The following is a 14,731-nucleotide window of genomic DNA, read 5'->3' as shown; positions in this document are numbered from 1 at the left end:
GTATGCTGAGCAAATAATCTGAGATACTGGGTTATACGAAGAATGTGACATCAGGATTGGAGGAGGATGCAGTTAACAACCTGTGATATTCAGATGATACAACTTTGCTTGCTAGAAGTAAAAAGGACTTGAAATACATACTAATGAAGGTCAAAGACTATAGCCTTCAATACGGATTGCACCCCAATGTAAAGAAAACAAAAATTCTCACAACTGGACCAATAAATAATATCATAATAAACATCCTAAGATTGAAATTATCCAAAATTTCATTTTGCTTGGATCCATAATCAACAATCATGGAAACAGCAGTAAAGAAATCTAATGACATACTGCATTTAGGCAAATCTGTTGAACAAAACCTCTTTAAAGTATTTAAAGGCAAAAATACTACTTTGAGGACTGAGTTGAGCCTGACTCTAGTCATGGTATTGTCAATCACCTCATATGCACGTGAAAGTTCAATGATAAATTAGACCATCCACAGAAGAACTGATGCATTTCAACTATTGCAAGGAATACTCAACGTACCATGGATTGACAGAAGAACAAATCTGTCTTGGGAGTACAGCCATAATGCTCCTTAGAAGTGAGGACATGTTTTCAGAAGGGACCGGTCCCTAGAGAACAACTCATGTTTGGTAAAGTGAAGGGTTATCAAAAAAAACAAAACAAAGATCCCAACAGATGGACTGACACAATGGCAGCAACATAACAATTGTTAGGATAGTGAAAGACCAAATAGTGTTTCAGTCTGCTGTGCACAGGTTCACTGTAAGTCAGAACCTACTGAAAGGCATCTAATAACAGTAACAACATGGAGTACTGTTGTGGCACTGTAGGCTAAGTACTGGACTACTAACCACAAGGTCATCAGTTCAAACCTACAGCCACTCCTTGGAAACCCTATACTGGATCACTGAGATGGAAGCAACTTGATAGGCTGTAACAGAAAACAATAACCTTAATTCCATCATAGCCTTAATGTGATGTAAGGGAATTCCCCAGGGGTGCAGCCTACAACAATTATAAGAGGTAAGAGAGATTTAAAAAAAAAAAAGAGGGAAAAGTGAGCAGATAAAAAAGGACGTAGAAGTCCTGCTGTGGTGCTGCAGGTTAATGTGCTGGATGGCAGTGTAGGTTTGAACCACAAGGTCGGCGGTTCAAACTCACCAACTGATCCTCAGACACCCTATACAGGGTTTCTATGGGTCAAAACCAACTTAATGACACTTAACAACAACAGCATCACCACTGAGAATCCTGATGTGGCGCCAAAGGATAAACACTCAACCTCAAGATCGTTTTGAACTGCAACGTCAGCAGTTCAAACTCACCAGCAGCTCCTCAGAAACCCTAACCAGGGTCGCTGTGAGTCGACACTTCACCACCACCACCAAGAAAGGGTTTGGTGCCAAGATATATGGAGATCTTCAAAGAAAGATGGGCCTACAGATGCTGAAATTAGACAATGACCGTATCCAGATCCAACAAAGAAAGATAGCATTCCTCTAGAGCTGGCTCTCTGAATTTGGACTTCTAGCCTCCTAACCTTTCAGATATTGTTTGTTAAAAGCATCCACTGGTGGTCTCATTTCTGTTATAACAGTAATAGATAATTAAGACAATAGTGAAATTATGATGCATTGTGAAGGATGTAAACAATGGCATTGAACTGCTTGTGTAGAAATTTTAAGTGGATGCATATTGCCACTAAATGTTTTTAAAATGTCAAAGACTGTAAGATTAGATGCTACCATTGATTGTAGTACATGAAAGTATCTACATATATACTGTTTATGTATTTCAGCCTTACTGTCATTATATACCAAACGATTAAGAAATCTCATAACTAGTTTCAAGTCTTTCATGGAGAACAACTTTTTGACAGTGTTGAGAAAAAAAGTAAGCAAACATCTTCCCCACAACACAAAACGGATCTAAGGGCAAAGTCACAGGAATCTTGTATAGGATTACAAGAACTCACCCAGTCCAGCTGTTTTATTGCCTTCACTGTGGGCAGCTCGGAGCTGTGCCACTAGATGTGCACTGTCATAGCCTGCATTGTCAGCTATGATGGTTGGCAACTAGGAAATGAAGAAGACAAATGGTTACTATCTATTACACTTGAAGAAAGTTATTTATGTCTAGCTGAAAGGACCGGTTTTTTTTTTCAATTACACATTTGGAAATTATGTAGTAAAAGAAAAATTCTAGTATCGATTCTGATATCAAACACGTCATTTTATAAATGCCAAAAAATAAAGTTTTCCTGTCAGAACCAAACAGGAAAAAAAAAATATTCACTTTAATAACCATCAAAACCCACAAAACTTAAATGTAGACCTCTTATTAGCATACCATTCTCAGTGCTTTAGCGTAAGACTCCATTGCAACAGCCTCTTTGCCAGGCGTTCTATTGGCAAGTTGTGTAACAGCATGAGCCATCAGCATCTCAGAACAACCTGCAAATAAAAATTCCAATAAAATAATGTCTAGCTGCCTCCCAGACACTGAATTACTGACTTCCTTTAGGATCTGTTAAACAATGTTTCAATAAGAACCACTGAAACTATTGATGATTTAAACTGTATTTTAAGAAATAATATATACTCAGTAGTTTTCAAATGCTTACCTCCTCCAAAAACTGTTCTAGAATCCTTCACAGTTTGGGCAAGAACACAAAGAGCATCATGCAGAGATCTTTCTGCTTCATCTAAGATTTGCTGAGTAGCACCACGCAGAACAATGGTGCAAGCCTCACCTAAAGTTAAGAAAATAATATTCTTATGGCCTATAAGAATTCATAAATTCACCTATTCATAAAATATAAAAGTTTGCCTTGTATTAGTACGAGGGTATCACTTATATTTGTGTTACTGAAAACCGACACGTGTCCCACTGTCTTCACTAATAATCCATGTTCATAATGATTCTAAGTTATCAAAGAAAAAACTGTGTTGAGCCTGCACTATTAACAAAGGCAAGACAAAATACAATTGAGGCTAACTTCATAAAAGGCAGAAATAAAACATAGCTCAAGAGGTAAGACTTAATAAGATACCATTAAGTAACTTTAATAACAGTTTATTTCACTTCAACATAACCTAGCAAAGATTTAGGTACCTTAACTGAGACCTAACATAATAATTGCTCACCAAGGGCTACCCCAGAAAAGTGAATGAGCTTGTCTTCTCCGATCATAACTTCCTCAATGAGTTTGCAACTTCCAAGCTTTACCAATTCTGGGTGATCAAAAGTAGAAGCAATTTCACCACCTATGAACAAGAATACACATTAATTAAGACTTCCACTTTTGGCGGTGGCAGAGGCAGAGTCAGGGATGGCAGGCTCTATGGGGGAGGGACTGAAAACCCAGAGAAGATGTTTTCACGAACAGCACCAGAACTCTGGATCTAGCATAAGGCGCAAGGGTGTTAGTTTTCCGCACACGCAAGTGAAAAAAAATCACAGTATCATGGAAAATACTGTGATTGAGGAATCGCTTGAGACACGGGACTCCCTAAATGGGCCACTCCGCTGGGATGGAGTTCAGAAGGCAGGACTACACCCAGACCGGCACAGGGAACCGGCGCTAAAAACGGTGCAGTGACATTTGCAAACAGAGGTGCGGCAGAGGGGATTCTACACATTTCTTCCTCTTCCCTGTCACGCCTTCTTTGCCCAGCCCAGACTCCTTCAGGCGAGTGGATGCACACACCCCCAACACGCAAAAAAAGTCCAGCGTTGAGCCCACAATTTTTTCCACTAAAGGATGGGAAAAAATATACCAAGCTAACTGCAACAATAAACAAGCAAGAGTGGCAATACTAATCTCTGATAAAGTAAACTTTAAGACAAAAACCAGTATAAGAGATAAAGAAGGGCACTATCTCATGATCAAAGGGTCAATTAAGCAAGACGACATAACCATAATAAATATCTATCCTCCCAATGAAACAGCACCAAGATATATGAAGCAAACCTTATTAGATTTGAAGAAAGATATAAATCTACAATTACAGTGGGAGATTTTAATACACCACTTTCGAAAAGGGACAGAACAACTAGAAAGAAACTTGACAAAGTTACAAAGGAACTACACAGCACAATCAACCAACTTGACCTCACAGATGAGCACAGAGCATTAAACCCAACAACAGCACAATATGCATTCTTCTCCAGTGCACATGGCGCATTCTCCAGAACTGATCAAGTGTTAGGTCACAAAGCAAGCCTCTATAAATTTACAAACATCAAAATACTACAAAGCATCTTTTCAGTCCACAAGGCATAAAATTAGAAATCAACAATAATAAGACCAAGGAAATAAAGTTGAATACATGGAAACTGAATTAACACCCTGCTGAAAAGTGACTGGGTAAACAAGAAATTAAACTGAATTCATAAAGTTCCTAGAAACGAGAATGTAAACACAACATACCAAAATCTACCAAAATCTTTGAGACACGGCAAAAGCAGTGCTGAGGGCAATTTATTGTGATAAATGCGCACATCCAAAAGAACCAAAATTAACACATTAACACACCATCTCCAACAATTAGAAACAGACCAACAAAGAGAACCTACAATCACCAAAAGAAAAGAAATAATAAAGATAAGAGCAGAAATAAATGAGATAGAAAACAGAAAAGCAATAGAAAGCATCAAAGGACAAGAAGCTGGTTCTTTGAAAGGATTAATAAAATTGACAAACCTAACAAAAGAGGGAGAAGACACAAATAACTCGCATTAGAAACCACATGGGTGATGTCACAACTGAACCACATGAAATCCAAAGGATAATAACAGAATACTTGAAGAGTTGTACTCCAACAAATTCAAAAACTTATAAATAAGATGGATATATACATATGACATTTCTCGACATCTGAAAAAACCAATTTCACACACTGACAACTTGAGCTCCATGGATGGGAGCTAACTTTACAGTAATAATTGGTAAGGTCAGTGCAACTCTCTCCTGAATATTTGGGGTATTTAAAACAATGCTGTTGGTAGATAGGGACAGGCAACTCAGACAATGGCGACCTAAATGAGGGGGTGATAAAAGCATGAAGTGCCTGGCTTACAAGTTTTGAAGAGGTATTTTAACAGTGTGCAGGGGAAGGTAGAGTCCCCATTGAACAGTTTCATCTTGTCTAGATGGGTCTGGTGAAAAGAGATGGGATAAAATTCTTATGATTCAGTAGTGAGTAATTGTTATGACTAATTGTGACTGTTACAACTGTAAAAGTAGAAGTTTTGTAACAGACACAGGGGAGTAGTTATCTTACAGTCCACAAACAGAGGACCCTAGGAACATCAAGGGAGAAGTGCACAAGCAAAATGTGGGACCCTATCCAGAGAGGAAGCGACGATACCAGAGGCAGAGATGAGGACATGGAGAGCAAGAGCAGCTGAGGATTCTAGACTCATGGAAAGAGAAAGACTGAGGTCTGGTGGTCAAGAAGCAGGCTTGCAAAATGTGCCCTTTGGTTGTTTAAATTATTATATATTCCTGAGTGTTTTTGTGTACATCCCCTGCCAAAAAAACCCCAGAGGGAACAGAAATAAATACTGTTGAATAATGATGCATGGAGGAGATTGTAATCATTGCAATGAAGCGATGGTGTAAAACTGATGTTATCCCATATAGACCATCACTCAATTCACAATACAACATTAAAAAATCACTGTTAAGGTTTAAACCCAAAAAGTTTTAAGTCAGGTTTCAGAAACACTTTAGATTCTGAGCTCCTTAGAATTATTTATATTCTCAGTGAGTTGCATACAGTAACACTCAAAATAGTGGTTACTTCCATTACAAATGAGAGCCTTTTTTCCATACCTGTGACAAGTGCCAGGCGTTCCACACCTGCAAAATCTGCATGCTCAATAGCCATGACACCAGCTGCGCCAAAGAGCTGTTCTGGGTAATTATAAATTAATTGCCTATAAATAAAATACACATAATCATTATGTTCAAAACTAACAACTCACCAATAAAAGGCATCCCTTTTGTGGCCTATGGGACAGTGTCCACCTACATTTTCTACCTTTAAGGTTTAGTGAGAAACTTGTATCCCAATAGTTCATACTGTCATTAGGTGGAGAGCTAGCTGTACAAGGGAACTTTGGAAATTTCATCCTATTTTTACACAAACAGCACACATATATAACTACATAAACCTGAAAAAAAAAAAAGGCCTCATTCCACCAACCCCAGCACCAGAGATTTCCTGGGACATGAATCCTGCTAATCATTCAAATGATACAAAATCTGTATTACCTAAGAAAATTTCCTTTTATCTTATTCAAAATGCCTTCTATATCTGAAAATACATGATTTCACCAAAACAGCAATGCAAAATATGGTCTTGAAATAATTAACAACAGCAAGGTAATATTTTTACCTCTCAATATACAAACATAAATTAGAACAAGTTATTTATTACGTATACAATTAAAAATTGTAAATGAACACTAACCCATCCATGCTATCATTGAAAACAGCTGATTTGGGGGTATTTTTGAATATTGCTATTGGTAACGTAATTTAGTCACACAATTCCAGAAAGCAACTTAGCAGAAAACCTTATCAATGCTGATGTCTAATTCCACCTCTGAATATCTATAGCAAGAAAGGTGTAAAAATAATTAAGGCAGTTGTAAGAGTTTTACACTGCAAAAAATACCAGTTACCTAAATAGGAAAGTGTTTACAAATCACAATTTACTAGTTATACTATGAATAGCTAATAATTTTAAGTAAAAATTATGTACTGTTAAAGCTACAAAACTTTATAGCATATAAGTTAAGTTAAAAAAAAAAAGCAAACTAAAATACCACATATAAACAGACAAAAGGTCAATATAAAGGGTTTCTGGGAGTTAAGACCTCAGATTCTGCTTCTGTTTTTCTCTTTTCCAAAATGAACACAAGCTACATTTAAAGTAATAGGGCATTGGAAAAAAAAAAAAGAAAAATTAAAGGCTAGCCAAAATGAGTATTATCAGATCCACAGGTTACATATCAGTTTTTCAGATGATGTAAAATAATTATTTTCTTCCAAAATTAACTATTACTCTTGATTTTCCCAGAGTTAACTACCACTGTTTCACTTACTGAAGTATGCTATGTCCGTTGATATTTTCACCAAAGTAATTTTTAAAAACCCTAAGATACTGACCTGACCAAAGTACACAAGGAAAGTTTATGAATATTTCATATAAATTAAAGGCCTCAAACTCTTAATACATGCCCATCTCTTCATTCTTGTTTCCTAAACTTTTTACTACTTCAAACTCACCTAATATGAAAGTAAAACTCTCTTCCAAATATATGTATTTGAAATATCACTAAAACTGCATTCATTGTCATTGCTAATATAAGCATGAAAAATATATTAACATAAAAAGAACACTAAAATTATTGTATACAAATTACTTTGTGACATTTATATAAGGAACAAAGAACAGTTCCAAAGTAACAAATAACTAATTCAATGTATTTTTAAGTCTTCATTAAAAAAAAAAACTAAGATGATTACAAATGTTAGCATAGCACACACAAACCTGTTAATAAAACAATTGATTCCATGCTTCAGAATACGCTCAACTTTCTCCTTCATTTTTTCCTTTTCTGCATGTTCTATTTCTGCAACTTTTGCTGTAGAATCAACTCTTACCCTGGAACCAAATATCTACAGAGAAAACATAAGAATATCATCACTTCTGCTCCCATAGCGTATTTCAACATTTTTATGTAAATATATAAAATGCTGTTGTTGTTATGTGCCTTGGAGTCGGTTCTAACTCATAGTGACCCTGTACAGGGTTTCCGAGGCCGTAAATCTTTACAGGAGCAGAAAGCCTCATCTTTCTCCCGCGGAACAACTGGTAGTTTCGAACTGCTGACCGTGAGGTTTGCAGCCCGATTCGTAACCACTATGCTACCAGAGCTCCTTAATATATAAAATAGTGTGTATAAATACACATTTTTTCAGTGCAACTGTTTTCCCAACCTTTCTGTTTGTGGTTGCCAGCAATTTTATCAAGAAATTTAGTTACATACCTTTATTTTGTCAGTATCCATTCCAGTATTTGCAATAAGAATTTTAGCATTTTCAATTCTCTTTGGTTGATTTACTCCAATCTTTTTATCTAACAGAAATCCTAAAACATAAAAAATGATAGTATTACATTAAGTAAATACCTCAAGAATACATCAAAAAGTTTCACAAAGCTGTCTGCTTTATCAAATCACTCTGTTCAAAGAATGATTACTATGGTCCTAGAATACAATCAGTGAAGTCATTTAAACATACATATAATAGAATATTGTGCACAAGTAATGCACATAGCATTTCAAAACCTGTTTCAGGTATATATGATACAGAAAAGTATGGACTGCAATGTAAAAATATTATGGTAACGTCCATTAACTCAAAATAAATACTAACAAGCTGTGAACTCAATATTCAGGATACTGCTAGAACTGACACACAATGGACAAATCTGACTCTAATCAAGCCCCTGCTGTTTACAAGCTTATAACCATAGGTTTTCAATTGTAAACGGGAATACCAGCAGTACCACCCTAGATCCCTACTGTGGCGATCACCTTCCATAAATATTGCTGTTGTTGTTAAGTGCCGTCAAGTGCCGTCAAGTTGGTTCCAATCCATAGCAACCCTGCATGGGGTTTCCAAAGAGCAACTGGTGCCTTAGTAGTCCAGTGCTTATCCTATAGCTCCATATCCCTATGGGGCAGTTCCATTCTGTCCTACAGGATCTCTGAGTCAGCATCAACTTGACTACAACAGGTTTCGTTTTGGTTTTATTTTTTGGGGGGTTTCGAATTGATTCATTAATGGCCAGTGCAGCAAAATCAGGATGGGCCCAAATTTTTAAAATGTGGGTCCATCAAAATAAAAGAAAAATTACAGCTTATAGCCCTAGAACAAGAAACCTTATGAATAGGGTCACTATGAGTCAAAATCTACTGTTGGTTGGGTTGGTCAAAAAGTTCATGGAAAAATGGAATTATCTTTCTGAGGCACCCTCATAAATAAATTCAACTAGTAATATCATTGGAATTGTATAACTTCCTTGAAATACATGAAAGACATATGACCTGGTGTAAAACCAGAATGCAAACAACTGGTCAGGTACAAACTGTAAAGCAATTGTTTCATTTTTATCCTGCTCTACAAGAAAATGTCTATACTTTCCACAGGTCATTTTGTGATATATTCTATGAAAATATTTTAAAGTGTCATACACTATAAGCAAAATATATTAAGAAAACAGTAGTTAACCAAAACATCATTCTTTAAGATCAACACCAAAAGTTATACACTGAACACCAAGAACCTTCAACTATATCCTAGTTCTAACTGATCTGATTTACCCAAACCCTTCCTGGCAAACACGAGTCGTTCTGGGAAAGCACTATTTTAGAATAACTGACAAAAATTTAAAATTTATCTTTATTAACTACAAATAGCATCACAGCGCTGTAAGTTAATGCGCCAGACTGCAAAGTCGGTTTGAACTGCAAGGTCAGCAGTTCAAGCTCACCAGCTGCTCCTTGAAAACCCTATACAGGGTCACTATGAGTCAGAACTGACTCCATCACACTTAACATCATGACGTAAAATTTAGAAATTATCCAAGGAAATGCTGGGATGGTGTGTGAAGATGAGACATATGTCAATGTAACAAATGGGTTAAATTAGCAAAAGTGTTTGCAATGACTTGTGTTCTTAAAGACAAGTTTTCTGGTCTTGTATAGCATCACTAATGCTAACTAGCTAAAAACAGCATTCACTTAGCATTAAGTATTTAATCAAAGCTTGCTTTTCCGTACTTAACATCTATACATACCTTCATCTAAATAGGAATCTGCCAGACTTCCTCCTAATTTCTTGATGACATGAATTGCCTCAAGATTACCAGAGCCTTTCAGTCTGAGAACAGCTTCTACGGCTAACTTTGTAAAGTGATCCTTGTGATGAGTAAGAAGTTTCGAGGATAATGTTGTTCCCGCAATGTTCATTAAATCTTGACGGAATTTAGTTTCATCAGAACTTAAAACAAACAAAAACAAACTGGTATCTGATATTGTCTGAAGACATCAACACTACTGTACTTTACAAAATTTATCCAGATATATTTATATCATAGATTTCACCCCTACTATATAAGCACTTTAAATCATATGAAAATTCAGCCTCACCGATATAATCAAAAAATGCAAATTAAAGGTATCATTCTCCCACAACCCATAAGTTACAAAAAAATAAATAAATAAAAACAAAACAAAAAGGGAAATAAGCACTATTGTGCATTTTTTGGGCAAACAATTTTTTGAAGGCTTACATTACCTTTGGACCCAGAAATAATTACACCTCTAGAAATTAAGGGTGGGGGACGGACAATGAATTAATGCTATTATTATAAAGCTAAAACTTGTCAAAAACACAAATCTCCAACTACACAGGGAAAGTACATTATACCACAGTCACATAATTAAACGTGTAATTTTATTAAAATGAACGTTGTAGATAATACTGACACCCAAAAATGTTTAACTGTTAATCAACTAGGTTAAAACCTCTCTGCAAGACAATACTAGTTTCTGTTTACCTGTTTGTTCTGATTTTATAAGCAAGACTGAAAACTCAAACTTTAACTTCAGTGTCTATCTCTGAAGGGGAAGGTGGGATTTTTATTTGAGGAAAGGAGAGGCAGCAGAGTCATGTTTGCAAATGCTTTTCATTGCTCTCTAAATTTCCTGCATGGCACATATTACAAAACAAATTTTGAATTCCTAAATAATAAGACAGCAGTATTTTGAAATACCAACCCATGATCAACTGCAGCATTCAACAGAGCTTCTCTTGCTGCCTTTGTGGCTTCTCTCCAACCACTGATGATGGTTTGTGGATGAATTTTCTTGGCAATTAGGATTTCTGCTTCCTATTAATAATTAATAAGAATCACTTGTCAATACAATTTATAATAAGCAAGAATTTGATTACTTCTGACATTCAAAGAAGCAATGGGAACAAAAAAAAATAAAAGGAGTTTGAGGTGCTCATGTATTTTCTTACCCTTAACAATTCTGCTGCTAAAACAGTAACAGAAGTAGTGCCATCACCAACTTCATCATCTTGAACCCGTGACATATCTAGAATTTAAAAAATATTAATGTATACCCAACTCTGCTTCTTAAATTACTTCATGGTAGTATAAGTCACTAAACATAACCACAACCAATCTAAATTTCATATACTTACGGCTTCCCTACCTGAAAAATTCTCTCTAGAACTTTTAGGTTTTGAATGCAGTAACTTCATCATCACTAAATATTTGACACTCCAGAAGCTTGTTATTTTAATACCAAAGACAATCAAAAGATACCAATTAATCGGAGTCCTGATTAGCACTGGGCTGCTAACCACAAGGTCAAACCCACCAGCCACTCCTCAGAAACCCTATACATGGTCGCTATGAGTCAGAACTGACTCGAAGGCACTTAACAGCAGCAAAGTAATTAAAAGAACAATCAGTTAATGTTGTTTGAGCGACCAACCTTGTGGTCCAGTGCATTTTCGTGAGCACCACACCAGGACAATGATTGTTGTTGTTAAGTGCCATCGAGTCCATTCCAACCCATAGCGACCCTAAACAGGGTTTCCGAGGCTGTAAATCTTTACAGTAGCAGAAAGTCTCATCTTTCTCCCGCAGAGCGGCTGGTAGTTTCAAACTGCTGACCTTGTGGTTCACAGCCCGATTCGTAACCACTACAATACCAAAGCTCCTTTAGGACAATGAATATAAGCCTATTAAAAAGATAAATATGTCATAATGCTATCAAACAGCTTTTCTGTAAGTTCCTCCTTCTGACCACTAGGATAGTGCTTACAAATCACAATTTACTAACTACATTATGAATAGTTCATAATTTTAAGTAAAAATATGACTTACCAACTAAAACTTTAGCTGCTGGATTGTCAACACCAATGTTTTTTAGAATAGTTGCACCATCATTGGTTACCATAAGGGAGGCATCACGTCCACTGCTTAAAAGAATCTTATCCTAAAAAAAAACAAAACACAATTTACATCTTAAAGAACAAGCTGGTCAATCAGTACTTTCATACACTGCTGCTGCTGCTGCTGCTGTGTGCCGTGGAGTCGATTCCAACTCATAGCGACCCTGTACAGGGTTTCCAAGGCTGTAAATCTTCACAGGAGCAGAAAGCCTCATCTTTCTCCCATGGAACAGCTGGTAGTTTCAAACTACTGACCTTGTAGTTTGCAGCCCGATTCGTAACCACTACGCTACCAGAGCTCCTTACTAGTGTATAAACACTCTGATGGTTATTTGGCAATATCCACTCAAAAGTTTTAAACGCACACACCCTACAACCAAGCGTTGGTACCTACCTCCTAGAAAAATTAGACTCAAAGGGAGATGTACACAATGACGTTTCAGCTCCATAATAATCAAAACAATACAAAGAAATAATCAAGCTTCAGAGATCCACACTATGTTAGAAGTTAGAAGCTACAGATACATACAAATCATTGTTCGTATAAAACAAAACATTGCTATATAAGGAAATACATATACATACCTCTAAGGTACATAAGTTTCCTCTACTACCCGAAAGTACAATATTCCTAGGAAGCCTTTTATATGCCAGAACGGCATACAGCGAAGCACAGTTACCACTAATTTATATGGGAAGTTTTTGAGCATTCCCAGACAAAAACATAACCTACCAAATTCTACCAAAGAAAACATAAAACCCAAAGTACCAATAACTTATAACGTTCACACATAATTCAAACCTATGGCAACTTGAAGCTGAGCAGATTCTGCTGCCACTCATTGAAGCAAGGTGACATAAAAGAACTGTTCAACACGCTGAGGACACCCTGATACCCAGAAGCTACACATCAAATAGTGCTGATCCTAAAGAACTTGAGTACTGGTTTGATTTTTAGTAAAGAGAATATACTCACATCCTATCTGTGATTAAAAAATTTTAAAGGTTAAAAAAAAAAAAAACATATTGTTATTACTAATCCCCCACTTAATGACTACAACAATATCAAAACTTACAAATAGGCAATTTTCCTTACCATGCCCTTGGGTCCCAAAGTGCTCTTTACCAAGTCTCCAATAGCAATGGCACCAATAAAAGAAGACTAGTGGAAAAAAACCAGAGATTGTTAGAATTAGCCAATTTTACAGTCTGAGGTGAAAGCTACAATTATTATCTTCAAAATAAATAAAAGACTCACCAGACGCGCTGTCTCCGCTCTTTCTTCATCAGCTCCCGCCTTGAAGATGTTAACAGGCGCTAGAGAAAGGGACGCCTAAAATCGGAAATCGGAAATTAAAACACGGACTTAGAATATAGACTCATTAACACTGAGACTTAGAGGCCTGTTGCTACATTCACAGTAATTCACAACATAGTTTACTTTTCAAACAAATGAAGCTCTGCATCATCAGGGTACTCATTTAGTTATTGGGGAGACTTAAAAAACGTTGTGAGGAAAGCGACTTTAAAGATTCATGTAGATGCCAGAATCAAAACGATACAGTGAAGAGCCTGGTTAAGTGTGGCAAGACTGGAGGCAGGCAGGGATTGCCACTGGCCCCCTGCGCCATTTCGCCCCTCGGCCGCGCCATCCTCCACCCCCAGGCTCCGCCCTGAAACCAGGCGGGGTCGATCTCAGCGGCCCGGCGCGCTAGAAAGTTCTCTGAGACTGCTAGGTCTGTGGGTGGGGGTGAGGTCCAGACTTCGGGGTTCTGAAGCTGTGGAGAGGTTCGACTCGGACCGAGGTGCCGGTCCTGCGACCCACTCCGCACCCGGCCGACAGGGATCCCATCGGCAGGCCTGCAGCAGGCCACACGCCAAAGCCGGCGCCATGTGCGGCGGTCCCGTGACAGACATACTGAGTACGCGGCATTAGGAGGGCAGAATAGACGGATAGGTAGCAGCGCATGGCGGAAAGCGGTAGGACAGGTACACGGGACCAAGCTCACCATGGTTCCAATGAGTTCGGAGCACACGCAAATCCCTCACAGATGGCCCCGGTAGCCAGGAGAGAACAGGGCCGGAAGTGACGCCACACGCTCTACTGCAGGGGCGGAGCCACGGCCAGTAGTCGTTTCCCGTCTGGCTGTCTACGGAGAAAGGGAGGGGGTGCCGTTTCGAGAGGAGCCTCGAGGGCCATAAACGTCACGCCGCAGGGGGCGGGGATTCCGATTGCGCTCCGCCCCTTGCGGCACCACAGACTTGGACGAGAGCCAGGAGGAATCTTAACATTTTACTAGAAGCCGGCGGATGAAAATCAAAATCTGTGAAGAACAAAGAGACTCCACGCTTGGGCGTTGCCAAAGCAACGGAGTTTCTCGCTCTCATTTTGACATATTTCTTTAATTTAAAATTTTTTTGCATGGAAAAACTATACATATGCAGTTTAAAGTGTCATATGCTAATAATAAAGAATAATTTTCCTGCTTCATTACTTTCTATGCTCAAAGGCAATCCCACTTTCAAGTTGTTTAGCTTTATTGTGTATCTGTAGTTATTTACCATCATATTCCTAAATAATACTCTTATTGCTCTTGTCATTTTAAGCATTTATTGAGTATAATGAAGTTTCTTTCCTTTTATTGAATTTTGTTTTAACTTGTTTTT

The 14,731-nt window shown here is 37.6% G+C and overlaps 1 protein-coding gene across 1 annotated transcript in view; it reads right to left on the bottom strand.

Annotated features, from left to right (window-relative positions):
• The window catches only part of CCT2 (chaperonin containing TCP1, subunit 2 (beta)), a 26,373-nt gene extending 12,254 nt beyond the window's left edge, over nt 1–14,119 (bottom strand). Inside the window, exons 1-14 of the mRNA XM_006859548.1 lie at nt 14,074–14,119; nt 13,323–13,397; nt 13,161–13,226; nt 11,997–12,108; nt 11,120–11,196; nt 10,873–10,985; nt 9,891–10,093; nt 8,077–8,177; nt 7,578–7,705; nt 5,852–5,955; nt 3,159–3,278; nt 2,636–2,764; nt 2,362–2,465; nt 1,988–2,087 (exon numbers count right to left, since the gene is read on the bottom strand). Of these exons, the coding sequence (XP_006859610.1) occupies nt 1,988–2,087; nt 2,362–2,465; nt 2,636–2,764; nt 3,159–3,278; nt 5,852–5,955; nt 7,578–7,705; nt 8,077–8,177; nt 9,891–10,093; nt 10,873–10,985; nt 11,120–11,196; nt 11,997–12,108; nt 13,161–13,226; nt 13,323–13,397; nt 14,074–14,076 (1,435 nt within the window). The 5' untranslated portion in view covers nt 14,077–14,119. The remainder of the gene's footprint in view (nt 1–1,987; nt 2,088–2,361; nt 2,466–2,635; nt 2,765–3,158; nt 3,279–5,851; nt 5,956–7,577; nt 7,706–8,076; nt 8,178–9,890; nt 10,094–10,872; nt 10,986–11,119; nt 11,197–11,996; nt 12,109–13,160; nt 13,227–13,322; nt 13,398–14,073) is intronic.
• Nucleotides 14,120–14,731: the final 612 nt, after the last annotated feature.

This window comes from Chrysochloris asiatica, unplaced genomic scaffold, assembly GCF_000296735.1.
Source record: "Chrysochloris asiatica unplaced genomic scaffold, ChrAsi1.0 scaffold00033, whole genome shotgun sequence".
In the NCBI taxonomy this organism is placed as follows: domain Eukaryota; kingdom Metazoa; phylum Chordata; class Mammalia; order Afrosoricida; family Chrysochloridae; genus Chrysochloris; species Chrysochloris asiatica.
This window is presented reverse-complemented; position numbering and strand designations above follow the sequence as displayed.